This window comes from Zingiber officinale, chromosome 2A (assembly GCF_018446385.1).
Source record: "Zingiber officinale cultivar Zhangliang chromosome 2A, Zo_v1.1, whole genome shotgun sequence".
Lineage (NCBI taxonomy): Eukaryota > Viridiplantae > Streptophyta > Magnoliopsida > Zingiberales > Zingiberaceae > Zingiber > Zingiber officinale.
The window spans coordinates 173,288,402-173,308,098 of NC_055988.1; the positions used below are offsets into that span (position 1 = coordinate 173,288,402).

Sequence of the window (19,697 nt, forward strand, 5' to 3'; positions counted from 1 at the left end):
AATTTATTTACATAACTGATATCATGTATATTAAATGAATATAAATAGACTATCTAATATCAATTTATTCACGGCCTTGTGTTTGAAACGTCCCGGGAAGTGGACCACGTGGACGGACCCGATCCTCTAATTAATCGCTCAGAATCTCCGCACTGGATTGTGTCAGTACCCAATTAAAGAGAATCTAACTTTTCATTCAATATATTTTTAAACGACGGTCTAACTTTTCATTAAAAAAATTAATGAGAATCTAACTGTTACGTCATCATAATAATACTAATAATATTTATTTCATAGTTAAATTCTAAATCTCAATTAATAAAAATATCTTAAAATTAAGACTGTCGAGATATTTTTAGCATCAATACACATAATTTTCACAGGAATCATACATAAAGCATACCTTTTAAAGTAAATTCTCATAATGGATCGAACTACGTCAGCCCGCGAATATTGCTTTTGTGTATAAGAATTTTTTTAAATCACCCGATGCGAGGTTTTTAAATGAAATAAATATTTGAATTTTTGAGGAGTGATTTGAAAATAGAGTAGGCAGCCCGCGATCCCCTAAAATTCTCGGCTTCTTCTTCTACGAGCCCTAAGGCCAGCGATCAGCCATCACACCTGCCGGAACGCCTCGCCGGCCGGCCGCCCACCCACCGGACCTCCGTCCGTTGCGCCTCCGTCCTTTCTGAGACTTTGAATCCCTTCCGTGCTTCTTCTCCTTCCGTCTCTGTTGGTTCACCTTGCCGGGTCGCCCCGCCACGCCGAAGACTTGCGATATGTCAGGTAAAAGAGAAAGCTGCATTATTGCCTCAAGAGAAAAAAAATAAATCTGTAGAGCGAATTACTTGAGTTGAGATTGCTCCTTTTCTACCTTGGAAAAAAAAGCTAGTTCATTTCTCTATCTTCTTGCATGATAAGGAATTGCATTTACTTGTTATTCACTAGAGAATTGCGATCATTCTTGCCAAAAAATTTCACCAGGAGAAAGTGGTCAATTTGCTTATTTTAATCTGCTTATAATATGCATGCTTCCGGTTCACGTAAATCCCTATCCTTGGGAAAACAGAACTGAATGAATTGGTCTGTTTCGTTTGGAACTGATAAGTAAAAGTGAGATTTAAAAAGATTTTAACCTTTCTGTAGCAACTTATTTAGATTATGTTCATTTCCTTTACAATTATACTCAGGAAAGTGAGATATTTACTGTTTTACTATAGCTATGGAGCAATGGAGACAGCAAATTGAAGAATGGGTTCGTCAGCAACCTATAGAGCAACTTTATGTTGCTGTAGCAGTTCTAGTATTCACCCTTACTTTCTTCGGTCTGTGTAAGTTCTCTTCTCTCTACTGTATATTAATATGCTACCTACCTTAGATACTAGATCCATATAGCTATTTGGGGGAAATGGTTGTTACATTAAATCTACTTTTAACATCTTTTCATCTTATTTTCTGTTGTTTTTTGTCTACTAATTTAGCTCTAATTTACTATTAATTTTCCAGTTCGTATGCTGAGACGTTCGAAGTCCAAAACAGTTTGGCTTGCAGGCTTAAGTGGTAGTGGTAAAACTGTTCTGTTTTATCAGGTATTACATGTGTTTTTTGCTTCTTAATCTGCAAGACTGTATTGATTTATGTGGATATTGGTTTTTTGTTAATTGACTATTAAAATCTGAAGGAAAAGTTAAAATTGTTTGTCCATAGAACTAGAAGTTGAAATTGTAAAAGATCTCAATCCTATAAAATATGTTTTGATAAATCGAATAGTAAATGGAAATTATTTGTATTAGTTGCTTGGCAATTCAGCAATCGGTAGCTTTCATTGCTCTGACAATGGAAGCAGAACCTAAAAAAGGTATGTTGGGTTTTAGCTTGCTTCTTTTCATATTAGAAAAAATCAGCAGTTTTTAGCAATTTTTATCGAGGTCCTTGTTACATACTGAAACTGAAAAATAGAAGTGGAAATTTCAAGATTTCTGTATTAACTATATGTTAAGGGTAGGTTCTCTTTTGATCCCCCAGCAGTTTTGCATTTTTTTCTTCTCAAATTGGACCCAACCTCTTTGTCTTAAATTAACCCCAAATGATCTGGAGTTAATAGCAGTTTTTTTCCCCCTCTCAGCAGCTTTAGGAAACTATCATTTTTATTAAAAAATAAGTTTCAAAATAGTGGCAAGTGTTTGAAATTTGGAGGGACTAATTCAGTTGTGAATTATAGGGATCAAATTCGAATAAATTCATGGAAATCATGCAGATGAAGAGACCAAATTATATTTATCTTTTCATATGCTCTATGACATATTCTTTCTAATTATTTGTGTTTCAGCTTCGTGATGGCTCCCCTCATCTAGGTGCTGTTACATCAATGGAACCAAATGATGGTACCTTTGTGCTGCACTTCGAGCTTGAAAAGGTAAATGACTAGCTGCACGAATCTAATAGATTGAAGTAGGTTATTTGTTGAAACAATAGCAGGAGCCTCATCACAATTTCATTTTCCTTCATTTGCACAGAAGGGAAAACTAAATCCAGTTCGTTTGGTTGATGTTCCTGGCCATTCACAGTTGAGACCAAAGCTTGATGAATTCTTGCTTCATGCAGCTGGAGTCATTTTTGTTGTGGATAGTTTGGAGTTCTTACCAAACTGCCGAGCTGCTGCTGAGTAATTTATTCACTCAATTTTCTGATGCATGTTAACCACATACTGTGCTATTGAAGACTATCATTTTTTTTACAAATATGATTTAGTATTGTAATTTAGAAGTTGTAGCATGGTTGTTGTCCTGTGAATTTCATGCTCCAGTGACCTTTTTAACATTGTTTCCTTTTCAATCCTACACTTGTATATAAATTGCAATGTGAATAATTGTTTGTTTATTGTCTTGTCTGCTAGGTATTTGTATGATATACTTACAAAGATGACAGTGGTGAAACAGAGAATTCCCATTTTGATTCTGTGCAACAAGGCAGATAAAGTGACGGCACACTCGAAGGAATTTATCAGGAAACAGCTGGAGAAGGAAATGTGAGGCCTTGATCTCTTATCCGCTATTTGAAGTTTTCATTGAACAATTTAATTTCATAAGCAGCATCCCATCTGAAAGGCATAAACCTAATGAAACACTTATTTTTTCTTTTCACTCAATTTAATGTCATATCATGGTTCTTTTCTGTTTACTTTATTTTCCTAATTTCAATATTTCTACTAAAGTGATCCCTTGCCTTCCCATGCTTTAATTTTTCAGTGACAAGCTTCGCGCCTTGAGAAGTGACATTCCAACTGCAGATTTAGCCAGTGAGTACAAATTTGGGGTGCCTGGCGAAGCATTCAATTTTTCTCATTGCCGAAACATGGTAACGGTGGCCGAGGCATCGGGGTTGACCGGAGAGATATCGCAAGTTGAGCAATTCATCAGAGAGCTAGTGAAACCTTAGAATCTCCCCAGTCACCATGCTATGGATGAATTCAAAAGATTTTGTTATAGAGTTTTGCATGCATCAGTTGTTTGAGCTTTCTTCGCAATCATAGATTTGGAGTGTGAACCTTTAAGCTTATTCGAGCAGAGGCTGTAAAAATCCTATTGAAAGGACAAGACATTTTAATTGCTTGGTTGTGTCAAAAACTTTCTCATCTATTGAACTTAGTGGTTGTGTGACGGCAAACCGATCATATCAAACTGCCAAGATGAGATACATTTCACTAATGATACCATTCAAATAGAACAACAAAATAAAGAAATGAAATGAATCATTTCAGTTAGCATTCCATACAAATTCCATACCAATCTCTCCTGCCAAACATATCACCCAAATTCAAACAGCATACATAATAATTAACTATGCAAAGTTGCAATGAATCTCTACACGAAATCGAGAACATTGCAGTATGCTTGATCCAGAGGCTGCCACAATCGACATACTAATGAGATGATAGGTACAACCAACAAGCCACAGGGATCGAATTTGAAGTACATATGTATTTATGTTGTCCGCAAAGCGACCTACTTGAGCTATTCTTATCACAATCCACGGGGAAACTAACGTATTGGCCTCCTACATTACAAAATCTTATCTTAGTTAACGTGTATGTGTTCCATTTAGTCATCTGGTGCTTGGGATAGCAGAATGCCTTCCAACTTTTTCACTTGTGACATCATCTTCGATTTCACCCGCATCAAGACAGATCGCATAGTTACTGATGCTTCGCTCTGAACTGGCGGGGCTGCCTGTGGCGAGAGGAGAATCAGTAATGCTGACTGCCCTGCTCCTTGAGGACCCTGACCTCACACTGTAAACAGAGGATGCTGGAATATTTGCCATCAGTGGTCTCAAATTGTTGGGAACACTTCGACGTATATCCTGCATTTGCAAAAATTGCCAGTCGTTATATCTAGAATTTGCAGATTGCAAAGTCGTATTTTGGAAAAGTTGAATGAAGGTTGCTGAATAATTTACCATATGCCTCAGTGCCATGTCCAATGATTTCTTTGATAATGTCCTTCCGAAACCAGCACTATCTGGAGTAAGAGAGGACTTGATGGGATGACTATTCTGGGTCGATTGCTGGTCATCTTGTTTTGGTGGCGCAAGTCTTCTCATGTTGACTATGCGTTCAACCATCTTATTTCCCATGGCAACAGGGTTCACATTGTCAGTAAGACCTGCTTGTTGTCTATTTGGAGGTGGCACAGAACTACCTTTCATGACAGTACCGTTAGCAGACCGTCCTCTGGATGGAGAACAAGACTGTCGCCTTGGTCTGGCAGCGGGCGCAGACTCAACCGAAGATGATCGACTGCTAGGTGCTCCTGGTCTACCACGAGTGGCGGAGGAGGATCGCCCGGGCAAAGATGTCTTTAAGTTGGCAGGTGCATCAAGACAAAACCCAGGGATATCTGAGGGTTTCAATGGTTTAGGTTTTAAGGTGGGAGAGCTCCCACGTGATGGAGCTGGACTTTTAGATATTGCTAATATTGAGCTTTTAGAAATTGTTGGCACAGGACTCCTAGATATTGTTGGACCCGGTCTTGAGACAGAAGATGGTTGTCTCGCCGGTATTGAGGTTGCAGGAACAGCTGATGAGATAGATGACCGTCTTGTAGGGGTTGTTGACCTTGATGCAGTCTTGCTTACTGCAGGTACAGATGGCCTAGATGTTGGCGTAGAAGATCTTACAGGTGTTGAAGATCGCAGAGGAGCCAGTGGCTTTGAAGGTAAAGTAGCCCGTGATGTGGGAGTGGAAGATCTAGTAGGTTTTGAAGAGGCAGGACGTCCATCAGGAGTTGCAGATCTTGAGGCACTATGAGATGGGCCACCAGAGGATGACGGTCTACGAGTTCCCAGTGTGGATGAGTTGATTCCAGATGACGATGTTGGTTGCCTCAATGAGGTGTTCTTTGAAGGATCCGGAGCATTTGATAACTATAAATACCATGGACATGCAGAAAATTGACATAAAATTAGAAAAGATCAAACTGTGATGCCAATTTGTAAAAAACTTCTATATATGAAATCTTTGTACAGTAGGCAGCTACCAGATCAAATTTTTTGTAAATTATACTTGAAATTATAATTGTAACAACTTAAATAGCATACTGCGGTTCAAGTTTCTTATCAGATGGAGAAGGGAAAACCAAGTTATTACAGGTTATCAACAAGCTCTGAAACTTTATAACCAACAACCATAATAGTTGGTATAACTACATAATATGGATGGCCAACAGAAGAATTAGGCTAGTTCAATTTATTCGAGCAAACCATATAGTCTAAAGGCAACAAGACTTCTTGCCAACATGTTTGAATACAAATTGGACTAGAGATTGGACAAATAGATTCACAGTCTCAGAAGGATGATGAATAATAGATTATGTTCTGGATTTATAGCTAGTTAATTATCTTGTCTTGTGGAAGTAAATTAACCCACCCAGCCAATTAGTATGAAACTACATCAAAATAAATCTTAATTGGCCAAATTGTATTTGGTTCTATGAAGAAAGTTAACTAGTCTAGTATGACTAACAAAATGAACATCTTTTACAGGCTATATAGATTGCTTACAATCTATAACTCTTCTGCTTTGGGAGTTCCACAGTGGTACAATTGCCAGAGGTACATACCTAGGCTCTATTGCAGCAAATCTAGAAACATGACCATCTTTACACAGCCATACAAGCTGCTTCCAATCTATAACTGGCATTCAGAGTTCAAGAATGGCACAACTACTAGTAGAACATACCTAGGCTCTAAGTCATGCGAACCTAGAATAATTTTCACAGTTAACTCAGTAACATTCAACCTACAACTCTTGAGCACTGAGACTTTTACAATGACACAACTTCTAAGTGCTATGCAAGATTCTCCAAAGTGCTTCATACATTATACTCGAGCTTTAACTTGTATGCTAAAGATTTTTCAGATTGATCCTTCTACACTTCTATAGTTGTACATATATTCTACTAACTTACAGGTTGTTGCATGTCTCTGAAAACAGTAAACAAGTGGCCTTCTTTGTTACTCTCTAACCTAACCTCACACTCATGGGTCTGACTTATGTGAGATGAAAAGTGTGAAATGTCATTTTCTTAAGCCTGTTTATTGGCAAAAAAGACCCATTTAATCCTCCATCACTTCTGAACTTAGATTTGGTACTATCACCTCATATACGGAAGCTGGAACAGATGAGTTGTTGAAGATATGAAGAGTCAAGGCATTTACAATCACATTAGCAAATCAAAATCCAGCATTATATTAAACGCTATGAGAGTTTGGGAGAGTCAATAGCAAACAAAAACCATAACAATAAACGAACAAGGCACGCCACCTATTCAATGCAAACACAAACACTACTCTTGTCATTCTGTCCATAAAGATGGGCTCCTCAACAAAAACAACATATAAACTAAACAATTAACACAGATAAATGTCACGGAAGCCTACTGAATCTACAGTGTCAATATAATAAGCATCAAATAAATGCACCAATACTTTACAGGGTAAAATTCATAATAACAAAAGCTCACAAGGGATATACATGACTAGGTAGCTCACCCTTGATTTCATCACTTTTGGTCGTTCTTTTGGAGTATCAATGCTACCAATGGGAGATCTTTTAGATTCAGTATCCAAAGATGGAAACAATGGAGTACCTGGAGGAGTGAGAAGCCTGGAAAATGGAAATCTTTTTGCATCAGTATCCAAACAGAAATAGATTGATAGCGTATAATTGTCCTTACCAAATCTACATATTAAAATATCACTAAGACACTAAATTTTTTAATATCTGACATAGTTGCTAATAGTTAAGAATAACTATATTGAAGAAGAGATAAACTCTTATACTAGAGTATCATACTGGAAGGCTTACAGTTATCATTTATTGTTTCTAGGCATGGCTAACAAAAAAGATGCACAGACAAAGACCACTGTGATTCAATTTGTGAAACATAAGAAATGCCAAGTAAAAAAGGAAGGAAAAAATAGAAGGAATAAACAGCATGCAATAGAATAATTAGAAAGTGACAATGGGTCAAGGAAAAATAAAAAGAAACAAATTGAAGGGATTAATACATCAATGAACAATGCATTAGATGGCAAGTCAAAGGCATATCTAAGAGAGATGTAGATAGTAATCAAATTACCAGTCATAGTCATTCTTTTCACCATCTGAATTTAGAAAGTCATCGATCCCAGGCTTTCGCATCGGTGGTGAAGAGGCGATCTTGAATATAGGAGCAGTCCCTGGTTTTGACCCTGCACACAAAATGGGTTGCCAAAGCAACCAATTTAAATGCTTTGCCAGCAACCAATCGTGAGGACAGTGGCAGAAGGTTCTGAGTAATGTAAAAGGGGAAGAACATGCAAATGCACATAGACATGACGCACCAAACGAAAGATAAAAAGAGAGCATTACCCAATGGAGGATCGAGATCCTCGGAATTATGCAGGAGAAGATTGTTCCGCTCCTTCTCCAGCTTCCGCATCTCGAGAAAGAGGGCGAGCTCCTCGTCCACCCCTTTCGTCACTGTCAGTCCTGACAGCGAAGCCGGTGTTGCTCCAGAGCTTCGCTTCATCGTCTCGTTCCAAAAACCTCACCGCCCAAAAAACAAACTCCTAGCTGCCTATTACTCACTCAAAGATCCCAATTTTCCCGAGCCACTCAAGTCAAGCTCCGACCTTTGGAAACGAAAAAACAACAGAAAGAGGAAGATCGCAACCCAGGCATCAAAAACGCGCAGAATGCCGAATGAAAAATGGAGGACGCGGATCAACCGAAGAATGCAGAGAGAAATGGAGAAAACCTAACTCTTCCGCCAGCGCTAAGGCAACAGTGAAGACGCCGCCCGATGCGGTGGCTCCACGGCGCTCAGATCTGCAAAATGGCGACGGCGGCGAGCGACCGCGCCGAGAACGGAGCAGTTGTTTGTTCCGCCCTCTCACACACACTGTGTAATCGAATCGAGAAGCGGCGAGTTTGGAAGATAGAGATCAACGGGCGCTATCTACCGTCGCGTCTCCTCTCGTGATGCGCCGTATTTTATTTACTCCTTTTTAATTTTATTAAATTTATAAAAAAAAAAATTTTGGATAAATTTAGAGAAACTATCAATTCCACCCCCAAAGTTTCCCTCCTTTCAATTGGCGCCAAAACTTTTAAAACTTATTTTATGAAAACCCTTTAATACTTGAGCTAAATCAATAAAAAAATCCTTTTTCTTATTTTTTCTACCCCGCAACTATGATGGTAAAAGGCGAATACGTTCCCCCCAACGCTCCCGCCAACCCGTCCCAAAACCAACACGGAGAAGATAAATCACGAACGGCTACTAGCTTTGGAATAGTGCAATAAAAAGTTGTCTAGTTGTCACCTAAATATCTACCGTTCGATTCTCAAATACGATATATTTGTAAAAAAATTTCTTTCAAATAGGACTCACAATCAAAGGATACTAAATTTTTGGATCACCCGTCACGAGCGCTTCCTGATTTATCCTAACGATCGGTGGAAAATTTTCATAGGACAAGATCGGCTGTCCAGATTCGACGTTACCTGATCTAGTTAATCATTTTGGCCCCCAAAGTTATGGTGCAGTGGAAGGACGATCAATTATCACATAGACATCCACGATTCGATTCACATCTACCATACATTTGTAGAGATTTTTTCTCCAAATAAAACTCACAACTAAAGAATATTTGACTTCTAAGATCTGCTATAAGCCCTTCTTAATTTATCCATGGCAATGATGGAAAACTTCCATAAATCTACATTATAATAGCTACAAAAGCAGCATAATTTTATAATTCTGTAACGTAAATATTATTAAATAAGATAAATTTATGTTATAATAATTATGAAATATAACTATAATAACTATAATTTCATAGTTACTGATGGAATGTAACGCCCTTCCATAAAAAATAAACCTAATAACCTGCATGATTAAAAAAAGCATTCCATTTTTCCCAAATACCATCTATCCTATTTTTTTTATTCTATTATTATAATTTTATTATGGTAATTTTAATATAAACTACTAAAATAATATTAAAATAGTTTTGATTAAATTAAAATAATTTTAACCAAAACTAGAATGTTAAATTAGTCTAATAAAAAAAGAGCATTTTTAATGAAAAATTAAAACAGAGTGTTTTTTTAACACGGTGCATTCGATAATAAAAATAAAAATGCTTTTTAATTTTTTAATCATTATTTTTTTTAATGATGATAAATTAAACATTTTTGATAATATTTTAATCATTAATCTCTCTATCATCACATTGCTTAAACAAAGGATTAGCTTCTTCAACAACACAGAAAAGGGTTCCACCTAACTCACCTAAAGTTCCCTATCAAGCAGCATTTCTTGCTAATATCTCACAAAGGCATCAAAAACTCCATAACTCATCATGTTATCTATCTATTGCCTTCAATGATTTTAGAGAATAGAGTCCTTCAATATCGAAAAACTACCATTAACCACTTGACTTGCTATTAAAAGGATTCAAGTTCAATTTAGAATGCTTGTCTAAGGTAAATATATCAACTCATATCTCAATTGGCATATCTCATAACTAATATTATTCACCTACTGAGTAAATCTGATACACAACTTATGCACACTGGGAAGTTAACCTCCAAAATCTCATTTGAATTCAAACTCTGATCTTCTTATTATTCCTTCAAGTGTCAACAAGGCATTTTAAGATATTATTCATGGCTCGGCAAGTCAATCTTGATCGAGATAGTTCATTAGCACTATAGCTTTCTGAAGTAGATTCTCATGACTGTTTTTCTAATAACATAAGTGTTTCATGAAAAACTATTTTGAAACAATATTTGATATATTTTGATAAACCTTTGTCAGAAACATAGAAATTACATAAAATAATAAAAATGTCCATGGAAGATATGGAATGAGATATGAGGTTTTGAAATTTGCCTGTCAATTTACATGTCTCATTCCAGAATCTGATGGTGATAAAACTGTTGGTGCCTTGAATCTCTTTAATACTTTCTTTGATCTGCAAATCGACATTGTTTGAAGCGGATAAGTCTTCTAACTTGGAAAAATCACATTAAAAAGTTGATTGGGATGATAGATTTTATCCTTAGATGATGAAAAAGACTGTAAATAACATTGAAATAAGTACTAAATTTATGTATCCTTAGTTTTCAATACAAGGAAAAGCCAAGAAACATAACTCTTGTTGCAGTCGTTGGGAAGTTATGCGGATAAACTTCATAAACGTTACCAGATGTGAATTTTTATGTAGAGAAAGAGCATTGGGAAGTTATGCATAACAACAAATTGCATAAAAAATTTCAATAATAAGAGCGCTCGATGTCATTGCACTGGTAGGCAGTGGATATACAGAATACCATCAGAGGCTAGAAGCGGAAGAAAGGTGCAAAGGGTGAAGGAAGGGAGTTCCTTACGAGAGAACGAACCACAACCGTCCTCATAGAGAGGTAAAAGTGAGCCAAAACAGAAGGAGAAGAACTAACCTTGATATATTCTTTGGTCTTTGAATGTTGCTTGATTCTTTCATCATATGCTAGAAATGCAAAAGTATGTCTGTCCTCTTATCAACTAATCATTAGAATTTGACACTGTGAGTTGCAGAAAATACAACGACTCAATTTGAAGTCAATATACAAAAGGTGCATCAAATTGGTTTTACCTGAAAAAGATTTAGGACAGATCTACTTATGATGAGGAAAGTTTGAGGCATTCTGATTCATCGAAAAGGAGTTCTTCTGGAACCTTGAGAGTGATTTGATTCTCATTCCATCCATCTTCTTTCAACTGCCCGAGGAAGTCAGTAAATCCGTCTTCCAGTTCCAAGAGGCTCTCTTCAAGCAAGGAGAAGATATGATTTGAAGTTTTATCTTGATGCTTGTGGAGCCAATATACCTGCCATAGACTTCTCAAGACCAATAGGCGAGTAGCTCCAACCTAAGGTGGATTTGATTCAGATAAAATGGTAAGTTCTTCAACAAATAGCATATATCAAGGATGGTAGCAATTCCGACTACAAAACAACCTTGAATGTGATTAAGAAGGTGTGTTCCCCTGCTTCTTGTTGTTGCATATACAGAACGTAATGCTCTTTTGAGTATAACTTCAGAAGCGCCCTCACCTGTTTCAAGTGATATAAGGAACTGCAAGTTGATGAGGATGTACGTCTTTTGCAAGTTATTCAATCTAGTGCGCAAAACATGAAATTTTCTCCATAAGACTTACATTAGCACACACCATGAAGATTTGGAAACTCAATGTTTCAAATTGGATAATATTAGTTTCATCAGTCTTACATTAGCATGTGCTTCATGTTATATATGCTAAATGTAGTTGAATAATTTTATAAAATGTTACTCATGTAATGGTATTTAATCAAAAAGGCTGTAGAATGTAGAGAGTTTAACTAATTTAAATGATGCTGAGAGTAAAGAAAAAAAAAATTACAAAGAGTAAACTACAATGAACTTAATAGCAATTGCCAAATTTGAGCAAAATACCATATGACTGGAGCAATCTTTGCCAATCATTCTCTGCATGGACACGCCGAAAATAATTTTAGGCTGCAAGAATCTTTCCCATGATAGAAAATTCTCTTCCTTGTTGCAAGCAACATACCCTATTTGTCACTGAAGAAGTTTTCAAAGGCTAGACAGTTGTAAATTAGACACTGATTACAATGGTGGAGTGTTCAGCTATACCAGGAACTATATGGTTTAGAACATGTGATCTTACAAGCATCCGAGCTCGTTTCAAATTTATCTGCCAAGAAATGCAAACCAGAAAGAATCAAATGATACCCTAAGATGCAAGGACAAAAAAATCACATTACAGTGTGTGGAAAATTTAAAGCTAAAGACAATGGCAGTCTGAAAATCTATGGATGTGGCCTTACTGTCTGAAACTTCAGTACAGAGAGTGATTGAAAGCGTAGACAAAGGTGAAGAAGCCGAATGCTCAACCATGTCAAAATCAGCATGAAGAATGATGTTTGTATCCCAGGCATTTCCTGAATTTGGTTGTGCCCAAAAAAAAATAAACAATTAAATTTAATGAAAAGGAAATTCAAAAAAATGTTTAAGAAGATAACCTAAACATAAAATTCCATTTTGGCCCATAATTATAGGAGTCAAAAGAGAAAATTATGAAACTACATGGGCCAAAATCAAATTAGTTAGTTACCAGGATCAGTATACCAATTGCAAGTCCAATAAGCTGAGCTGCTACTTCCCAAACTTCCTCCTAAACACAATAAGCAAGCAAAAGTGACTTCCACTGATGATTTTCCAAAATATAGTTAAATGTAAATTCTCTTCCTCAATGGTAAATGTAAATCAATAGTTAGCTTGATTATTTGTCAGTGTATTAAAAGTCAAATATAGCATAGAAATATCATAGTCATGAGTCGTGCCTGAAATTAGGTTGAACTAACTCTAAAGATAGAAGTTGACCTAGTATTACTAAAATAATTTATTTTTTTAAAAAAATGGAGAACAATCTTAGAATCCTAGTTTTTCTTGAAACTGAATTGTGCATTAACAAAATATCGAGATAAGAATCCAGGAAACATATGAGAATAAGACAGGAGTTCTTAATTCATCCATACGTAATTGAAAGAAAGAGGAATATATATATATATATATATATATATATATATATATATATATATATATATATATATATATATATATATATATATAATGCCAGTGCAGATAGGATATCACTTGCCTGGGGCATAAACAAGAAAAAAGGATCAATTTTTTTTATTATTAGTCATAAAAAAATGAATACCTTGGCTGCAACCTCTCCGAGATTAGCAGAGATAGCGAAATGATTTTGGATTACACGAAATGATGGATCTTTCAGCCCTCTTGCTACAGCCTGGTTAAGATATCCAAATTAATTCCTTCAAATAGCATAGAGAAAGCATTTCAATTTGTATATTTTGATGAATTTCAAGATACAAGATTTATTAATTATCTAAGCATTGGGTGAGATTCATATGAACCTTTCCTACAAGTAATTCATAAATCAGAATATCCTATTTAACATAAAATTATTCTTTTTGAATACTAATTGCATTTGTTTTTGTAGAGATCATTTAGTAGGCAATAGATCCATAACCTAAAAAACGATCAAAGTACTCATAATAGTATGGAAAGATTTGGTTTTCAGAGTACATACTGACGCAGAAAATCAATAGCATCATGTATAAACCTTTGCCCATAAAACAGGTCTGAGTAAAAACTCCCATCCTATACAAATCCAGGACAAGTAAATTTTTTGACATTCAGAAGAGCTTTAAATTTTAAGTTTTAACGAGTTAGTGTTTAACTAACATCTGAGCCATACTGGATGGAGTCCAAGTTTACTGAAGAAATCAGGATCTACTCAATATGCAATTATCCAATCAAATTATCTTGGTGTGGATCTGGATGAATTGTTTTAAGTTTACATTTTGAGAAAGGAGTAAGGTTCAGTTTCAAATGAGTCGTGTGTAGAAACAAGTTCCAGTTAAAATATGGATCTGATTATTGTAAAATGTCTTAACAATTAAGATTGCCTAAAATAGAAAATGGTTTCACTCCACCCTTTCATGATCTCACAGAGCTACATGGAACCTCTTGATAGCATTTCTATTGCTCTGGAAGTAATTCAATAGCAAATCAATTTTAGGATAGGATAATGCACAGCTATGCACATGTAGAATCCAGAAACTGCATAATCAGTGACAAGAAGTGCAATTGTCTCATTTCTATAATACCTTAGCAAGGTTGCCTGAAGCTGCAAGGGGGAGAAAATAAGCAGGACATAGTTGTGTGCTTAACTCAAAAATGCTGCACGGAAATTAGCATGTTAATAAACAATGATTAGTAGTTTGTTTTTAGATATTTTTCTAGAAGTACCTTCCAGCACTTCCAATGAAATCTGCATACATCCGCCACCGCTTTGGATCGTCATCAAAAATATTCCCCAAGCGTCCACCTGAAGTAATATTAGTTGAGAAAATACAATTGTATTTGCATACATGTTCTCCTATTTTCTTCCTTTACCAATAAAAAGTCGTCCAATAGCTCCTAGACCATCTTTTGACACCCATCTGAGAAAGACAATAGTCAACTCATTAAAGAAGATTGATGATGGAAAAAATTGTATCAAGTTTTGAGACTCAGCAGCTATAGAACTGTCAATTCACAGAAGAAATAACCAATGCAAGAGTACTTTGTCAACTCTATGCAATAGAGCAAACATCAATGCAAGGGTACTTGATGAACTCTATCCATGAAAGCAAACACCTAACTTCACATCTTCATCAAGATAGTACAAAAAAGCATAATGGTGCAGCTAATCCAATCGGATATAGTAATCTTAAATATGTGACACAGTAGATTGATGATATTGTAGTAGGTTAGACACAAATGATCTCATCAGAAAAACAGAAGAGTCAAACATAAGAGAAAGTGTCAGAGTAGTTCTCTGACTATAAGGGGATTGTCATATGTCATTGGTCAGCTAAATATGGGAGGCAGATTGATCCAGCCAGTATCACACAGAGGAAGAAGATTCCATGTGGTACCAGATCAACTTTATTTGCCATATGAATAACATATGACCAACTTCCCTGATTGTCCATCAAAAATCCTTTAGTAGATTTGTTACAAGCTAGGCTCATCATATGAAACTAAAACATGGACACTTTCTGCATCAAAGCTAACTATACAACTTGATGTCAATTTTTGCAAAATATTGGACAGCGATGAAGTTTCATGTACAAATAAAATAATAATCAAATTTGTGTGAAAGAAAGAATTCACTAAGTAATGAAAAAAAAAAAAACCCATGGATTGCCTTATTGCAGCAGCAGAAGCAGCAATAGGAGCTCCTGAAAAAGAGCCTAAACCAACAGCCTGAAAGAATAATAAAAAAGAGCAATTAGCTGAAAATGAAGGCATGATCACATACTAATAAGGTAAAATGTCTGTGATTTATTTATGATGCAAAAGAAGTGCTGATTATTCTTTAAGGTTTGCATTGCTTTACTATGTATTAATCTGCACACTGAAGTGCTTAGCAGCGTTGCTGTATTGTCATGCCAATGTCGTGCACGTTATATACAGCAAGCATACTAAACAAGTAAATTGTGAAATGGAGATTACTTTCAAACTTGTCTATTGGCAGTTACACATAAATGCATGAAACATCATGGTAAGCTCTCGACAGTAGGATAACAGATCTTATTCATACATCAAATACTTTTCTTCCTTTTTTAAAAGTAGAAAAATACGGTACTTCCATTATCATAGAATAAACAGAAAAAAAAAATTGTCTTCAACAATTGATTTTTGCAAAAGTTTTTTAAATCAAGAAATGGTTGACCATCGTAGAACCATATGATGCTATATCACCATTGACTTCAAAAAACAAATTCTAATCTATCTTTGGAAAACCATTCTTTTCACCCGAATGCCAACCAATTCTTTGATAATACTTTGGCAACTATAATTTGCTTTACATATCTTCTGGAATATGCCATGGTAAAGGTTCCCACCAATGTGAGTTTCAAGTCTCCAATCCTACACTGAAGTTTCATGCATTTGATCGTGTTTCCAGTCTCCAATCCCACACTGAAGATTCATGCATTTGATCGTCCATATATATTTAATCAAATTCAAGAAATGAATTTGTATGTGATGGAAATTAAAAAACCTTCAACAAACTTGAAGTAACCAATGCATGACAGATCCATCCTGTTATATTGGTAGGAAATTGCCATAGCATGTAGTCTAGATAATCATCTGAAACTGAACCTGGAGGTTTATCAAGAAAAAAACATTAAAAAGTATCATTAACGTGGAAATATAATCACAGATGAAAGCATGGAACACCATATTGCATAAGAGGAAAACAACAACATGGTAACTCAGGGTTGACAATGATTAATTACTAGTGAATGATGATCCTTGTACATTGAAATTGTTAAAGCAATTTAAAATAGTGCAAACATCACTGTTTGATTAGCTTATACTCTCTGACAGACTAAATTGGGATTGTAAGAAAATTTATTCACCTAAAAGATTGAGAAACAAGAGATTTTATGAATCAACCATAGAAAAAAATGTAAGAAAGAGAAATTGTTTCAACTTTCAACCACCTTTTTCCTTTAGTAACTTGGTTGAATTTCCATTCATGCATATTAAGTAAGAAAATTAAACATCCAAGACACTTAGAGATGTATGGGCAATAATTTGGGTTTAGTAAAATGGATCTAATCCCACTATAAACTCAATGTGATATATCTTTAATAATTCAAATTTTGAAATTACTTTATGTATCATAGAAAAAAAACCATTGAATTTGAGTACCACATAAGCTTGTGTTTAAGAATCAGGATCACTTGGTTAACAAGTTTTTAAATGTATGTATTTTGATCATAGGGAAGCAATGAGACAACAATAAGAAGATTTTGCCTACCCAAACACATTTTTTTTATTAAGGACATGAAATGGTAGAAAAGAGAGAGGAAGTGAAGAAAAAGTAAGATTGCAGGACTCATAAATGAATTCTCATGTTCGACCATAACATGGGAATTAGAGTGAAATTAGAGGCATAAGAAACCAGATAACTAGAATACCCAGATATTGTATAATTGGATAAAAGTAGAGAAATTAACAATGAGACTAAAGTAGTAAAGGATCTTCACCGATAAAATGATAAACAAGTAAATAGTAATAAGGAAAGTCTACTGCTTACCCGGATATCCTGTTGGCAATATAAAATCCTTTAAAGCACTTGGTACCAAAGAAAACTGCAAAAAGTTTTCTTGTTCTTGATCTCTAGTGGTCAAGGATGTATATTCATCACAAAATGTTACTGTTTGTGAGTCATGATCCAAAATGTACCTGTCAAGTTCCAAATCAAAGTATTTAAATCAAAGCCATAAGTTCATTACATGGATTTAAGTATCCAAGAAAATCTCTAAAGATGGTGTTCTATGGACTGAAGTCCTTAAGACACTAGTGTCCATAGCAATGTAAACTCAAGTCACAAAACGCTGGGTATAAAAGTAAACTATGAAAAAAAATCTTGTTTTTATCTCTATTTGGCAAGGATGCATATTCATCACAAAAAATTACTGCTTCAGAGCTATGGTCCAAATGGTTTTAAAAAAAAAAACCATTTAATTTTCTTCATGATGTTGTAAAAGATACATGAATGATTTACCAACTGATACAATAGACACTTAGATATGAACTATAGTGACAAAGAGTACCAGTAACCTATGTTTTTTACACCAAATGGATAATCAACCTTTCAAACGAAAACAAAAAACAAAAACTATTTTTTCCTTTTACAATCCTGTCTATGTTGCAGATCAAAATAACGTGAAGCCAAAAGTCTAACATATGGATTTGTGTCCTAGCACGTCTCTAAAGATGCTGCTCTATGGACTGGAGACCTTAAAAGACCAATGTGGTATAGCTAATGTAAATTCTATTCTAGTCAAGTCATGTCAATGCATACATACATTTATTCATGTTAGTAAAATAACATCATAATTAGTTGGGGATACAGTAAACAGAAATTTACAAGAAAAATATATTAGTTGAGAAAAAATATTAGGTTACAGGCTCCAAATGAAGGCTAGTTCACAAAGGTTTTAGGCAAGTAGATCAAATGGCAATGAAAGACGAGAATAAACTTCAAGTTCATTTTTTGCTTTACTTCAAATTGTGTCATACGAACAACTTGTGGAAAATTATTTTTGTCTAGGATATGCAACATATTAAACCACCCTTCACGAGCCGTTACTCGGACAGCATCCAGCAAGTACAAAAATGTTTTCAATCCAAGGTTTCAAGTTGGGAAGATTGCAAAACGAAAATATCCAAGCATTATTTGCTTAAAAACTTGAATAATGGAAGAGCGAAATAGCTAATGTTTAGATAATTGAGAAAACCGCTTTGCAGTGCCGTCTTGGTATCGTTCCACGAACAGCGATTGGGGCATCCTGCAAAGCTAATGATCTCACAATCGTATCATAAACCAAAAATAAAACTAAGTTTTTTTCACAATAAAGAGGGGTACCCCTCTTCGTCGTCCTCCATCCGTCTGCCTCCATGGGCATCCGCCGGCCCAGAGAGGCGGACCAGGGAGAGCAGGTGGCGGCGCCGGTTGCCTGGAGGAAGAGTGGACGTCGTCCATGAGTCGTGGGATTTGGAGAGAGGGGTAGAAATTCCTAGATGAGGAGGGGAATGATAGGACGGCCAGGGGAGAAGCATGTTACCTGCTTGTCAAAATGCCGAAAAGAGTTCACATTTATATAACAAAAGACGATTCGTTCGTTCCCAATGTTCCGCTAGCCAACACGAAGGAGGTAAATCACAGATGACTACTAACTATTAGTGCAAATGGTCAAGACATTGGGGAGGTTATGCTCGGTCACGTCGAATTTCGACCCCAAAATCTCATGTACAACATCTCATATCTTAACCATCGCACCGGCCATGAGGAGACGTTCGCATTTATATACATGGACTGGCATGAAGTAAACGAAACAGTCTTTACATTAACTTCCTTCATGAAATAGAACAACAAATGCTTCCTTTAAATTGGTATATTTAGATCCAAATTTATATGGTTGAGTGAGTATTAATCCACCTAAGTTGAATAATAGTGTCAACTTTAAAAAAAATCTCAAATATTCTTTTTAACCGGTTAAGAATATTCAAATTAAACACACAAAGAATAAAGGGCTATTTTAATAATTTTCAAAGAAAGAATATCCTTTAACGATATAAATAATAAAAGATAGTCTCTTGATTTTATGTTTCTATAACTTATCATCACTATAATTTTGTGTTCCTATAACTTATAACCAGAGCCTTAGGACAAAGTTTCTTCTTTCCAAAATAATATCTCAATCTTTATCTCACTTAATAAATTCATCTCCAACTAACTAATGTAAAAATAATAATACTAATAATAATAATCTATTCATAAACAAATTAACCTATTTTTATCAACCTCCACCCATATCAGACTATTTACTGATTATAAAACCAACTCATCTTTGAGTCAAATAAATTCATTTCAAATCTAAATATCACAATCATCCAATGGGATCCAAAGGGTTTAGTAGAGGTAGATTTGAATTATTTTAAAAATGAACTT

General features: G+C 35.4%; 3 protein-coding genes across 6 annotated transcripts; 1 reads left to right on the plus strand and 2 right to left on the minus strand.

Moving 5' to 3' along the window:
- Positions 1–532: 532 nt before the first annotated feature.
- On the plus strand, positions 533–3,639 carry LOC122043340 (signal recognition particle receptor subunit beta-like). Its single transcript, XM_042603914.1, has 7 exons — positions 533–789; positions 1,224–1,334; positions 1,510–1,592; positions 2,333–2,419; positions 2,520–2,668; positions 2,900–3,031; positions 3,252–3,639. Exons 1-7 carry the CDS (start codon positions 783–785, stop codon positions 3,439–3,441), a joined length of 759 nt encoding a protein of 252 aa, XP_042459848.1. The 5' UTR covers positions 533–782; the 3' UTR covers positions 3,442–3,639.
- Positions 3,640–3,764: 125 nt separating this feature from the next.
- Positions 3,765–8,561, minus strand: LOC122043337 (endochitinase A-like). 3 transcript variants are annotated; one of them, XM_042603909.1, is made up of 6 exons: positions 8,304–8,561; positions 7,916–8,178; positions 7,644–7,755; positions 7,054–7,168; positions 4,462–5,427; positions 3,765–4,365 (listed from the first exon to the last, which is right to left on the minus strand). In XM_042603909.1, the coding sequence occupies exons 2-6, from the start codon at positions 8,073–8,075 to the stop codon at positions 4,108–4,110; spliced, it is 1,611 nt and encodes a 536-aa protein (XP_042459843.1). In that variant the 5' UTR covers positions 8,076–8,178; positions 8,304–8,561; the 3' UTR covers positions 3,765–4,107. The 3 variants fall into 3 exon arrangements, with proteins under 3 accessions (XP_042459843.1, XP_042459842.1, XP_042459841.1); XM_042603908.1 differs by having other exon boundaries at positions 8,309–8,560; XM_042603907.1 differs by having other exon boundaries at positions 7,916–8,561.
- A 1,752-nt stretch (positions 8,562–10,313) lies between these two features.
- On the minus strand, positions 10,314–18,813 carry LOC122043338 (protein root UVB sensitive 5-like). Of its 2 annotated transcripts, none has more exons than XM_042603911.1 (17): positions 18,612–18,813; positions 18,484–18,534; positions 17,277–17,425; positions 16,233–16,333; positions 15,375–15,433; positions 14,579–14,625; positions 14,432–14,510; positions 14,290–14,362; positions 13,317–13,406; positions 12,708–12,767; positions 12,421–12,534; positions 12,227–12,287; positions 12,026–12,144; positions 11,551–11,646; positions 11,188–11,462; positions 11,012–11,096; positions 10,314–10,527 (listed from the first exon to the last, which is right to left on the minus strand). In XM_042603911.1, exons 1-15 carry the CDS (start codon positions 18,803–18,805, stop codon positions 11,214–11,216), a joined length of 1,542 nt encoding a protein of 513 aa, XP_042459845.1. In that variant the 5' UTR covers positions 18,806–18,813; the 3' UTR covers positions 10,314–10,527; positions 11,012–11,096; positions 11,188–11,213. The 2 variants fall into 2 exon arrangements, with proteins under 2 accessions (XP_042459845.1, XP_042459846.1); XM_042603912.1 differs by having other exon boundaries at positions 11,012–11,116.
- Between the last annotated feature and the right edge of the window lie 884 nt (positions 18,814–19,697).

What these genes read in the sequence shown, in the direction of transcription:
- LOC122043340 (XM_042603914.1), top strand. An exon ending in CCTTACTTTCTTCGGTCTGT is followed by an intron (nt 1,335 to 1,509) that starts GTAAGTTCTCTT and finishes TTAATTTTCCAG; the next exon opens with TTCGTATGCTGAGACGTTCG. An exon ending in TGCACTTCGAGCTTGAAAAG is followed by an intron (nt 2,420 to 2,519) that starts GTAAATGACTAG and finishes TCATTTGCACAG; the next exon opens with AAGGGAAAACTAAATCCAGT.
- LOC122043337 (XM_042603909.1), bottom strand. Translation starts at nt 8,075, where the DNA reads ATGAAGCGAAGCTCTGGAGCAACACCGGCTTCGCTGTCAGGACTGACA. An exon ending in GAAAAGAATGACTATGACTG is followed by an intron (nt 7,169 to 7,643) that starts GTAATTTGATTA and finishes TCCATTTTCCAG; the next exon opens with GCTTCTCACTCCTCCAGGTA. An exon ending in ACATGGCACTGAGGCATATG is followed by an intron (nt 4,366 to 4,461) that starts GTAAATTATTCA and finishes TTGCAAATGCAG; the next exon opens with GATATACGTCGAAGTGTTCC.
- LOC122043338 (XM_042603911.1), bottom strand. Translation starts at nt 18,805, where the DNA reads ATGCTTCTCCCCTGGCCGTCCTATCATTCCCCTCCTCATCTAGGAATT. An exon ending in CAAGACGGCACTGCAAAGCG is followed by an intron (nt 17,426 to 18,483) that starts GTTTTCTCAATT and finishes GGAACTTGACAG; the next exon opens with GTACATTTTGGATCATGACT. An exon ending in GCTTCTGCTGCTGCAATAAG is followed by an intron (nt 14,626 to 15,374) that starts GCAATCCATGGG and finishes TGTCTTTCTCAG; the next exon opens with ATGGGTGTCAAAAGATGGTC.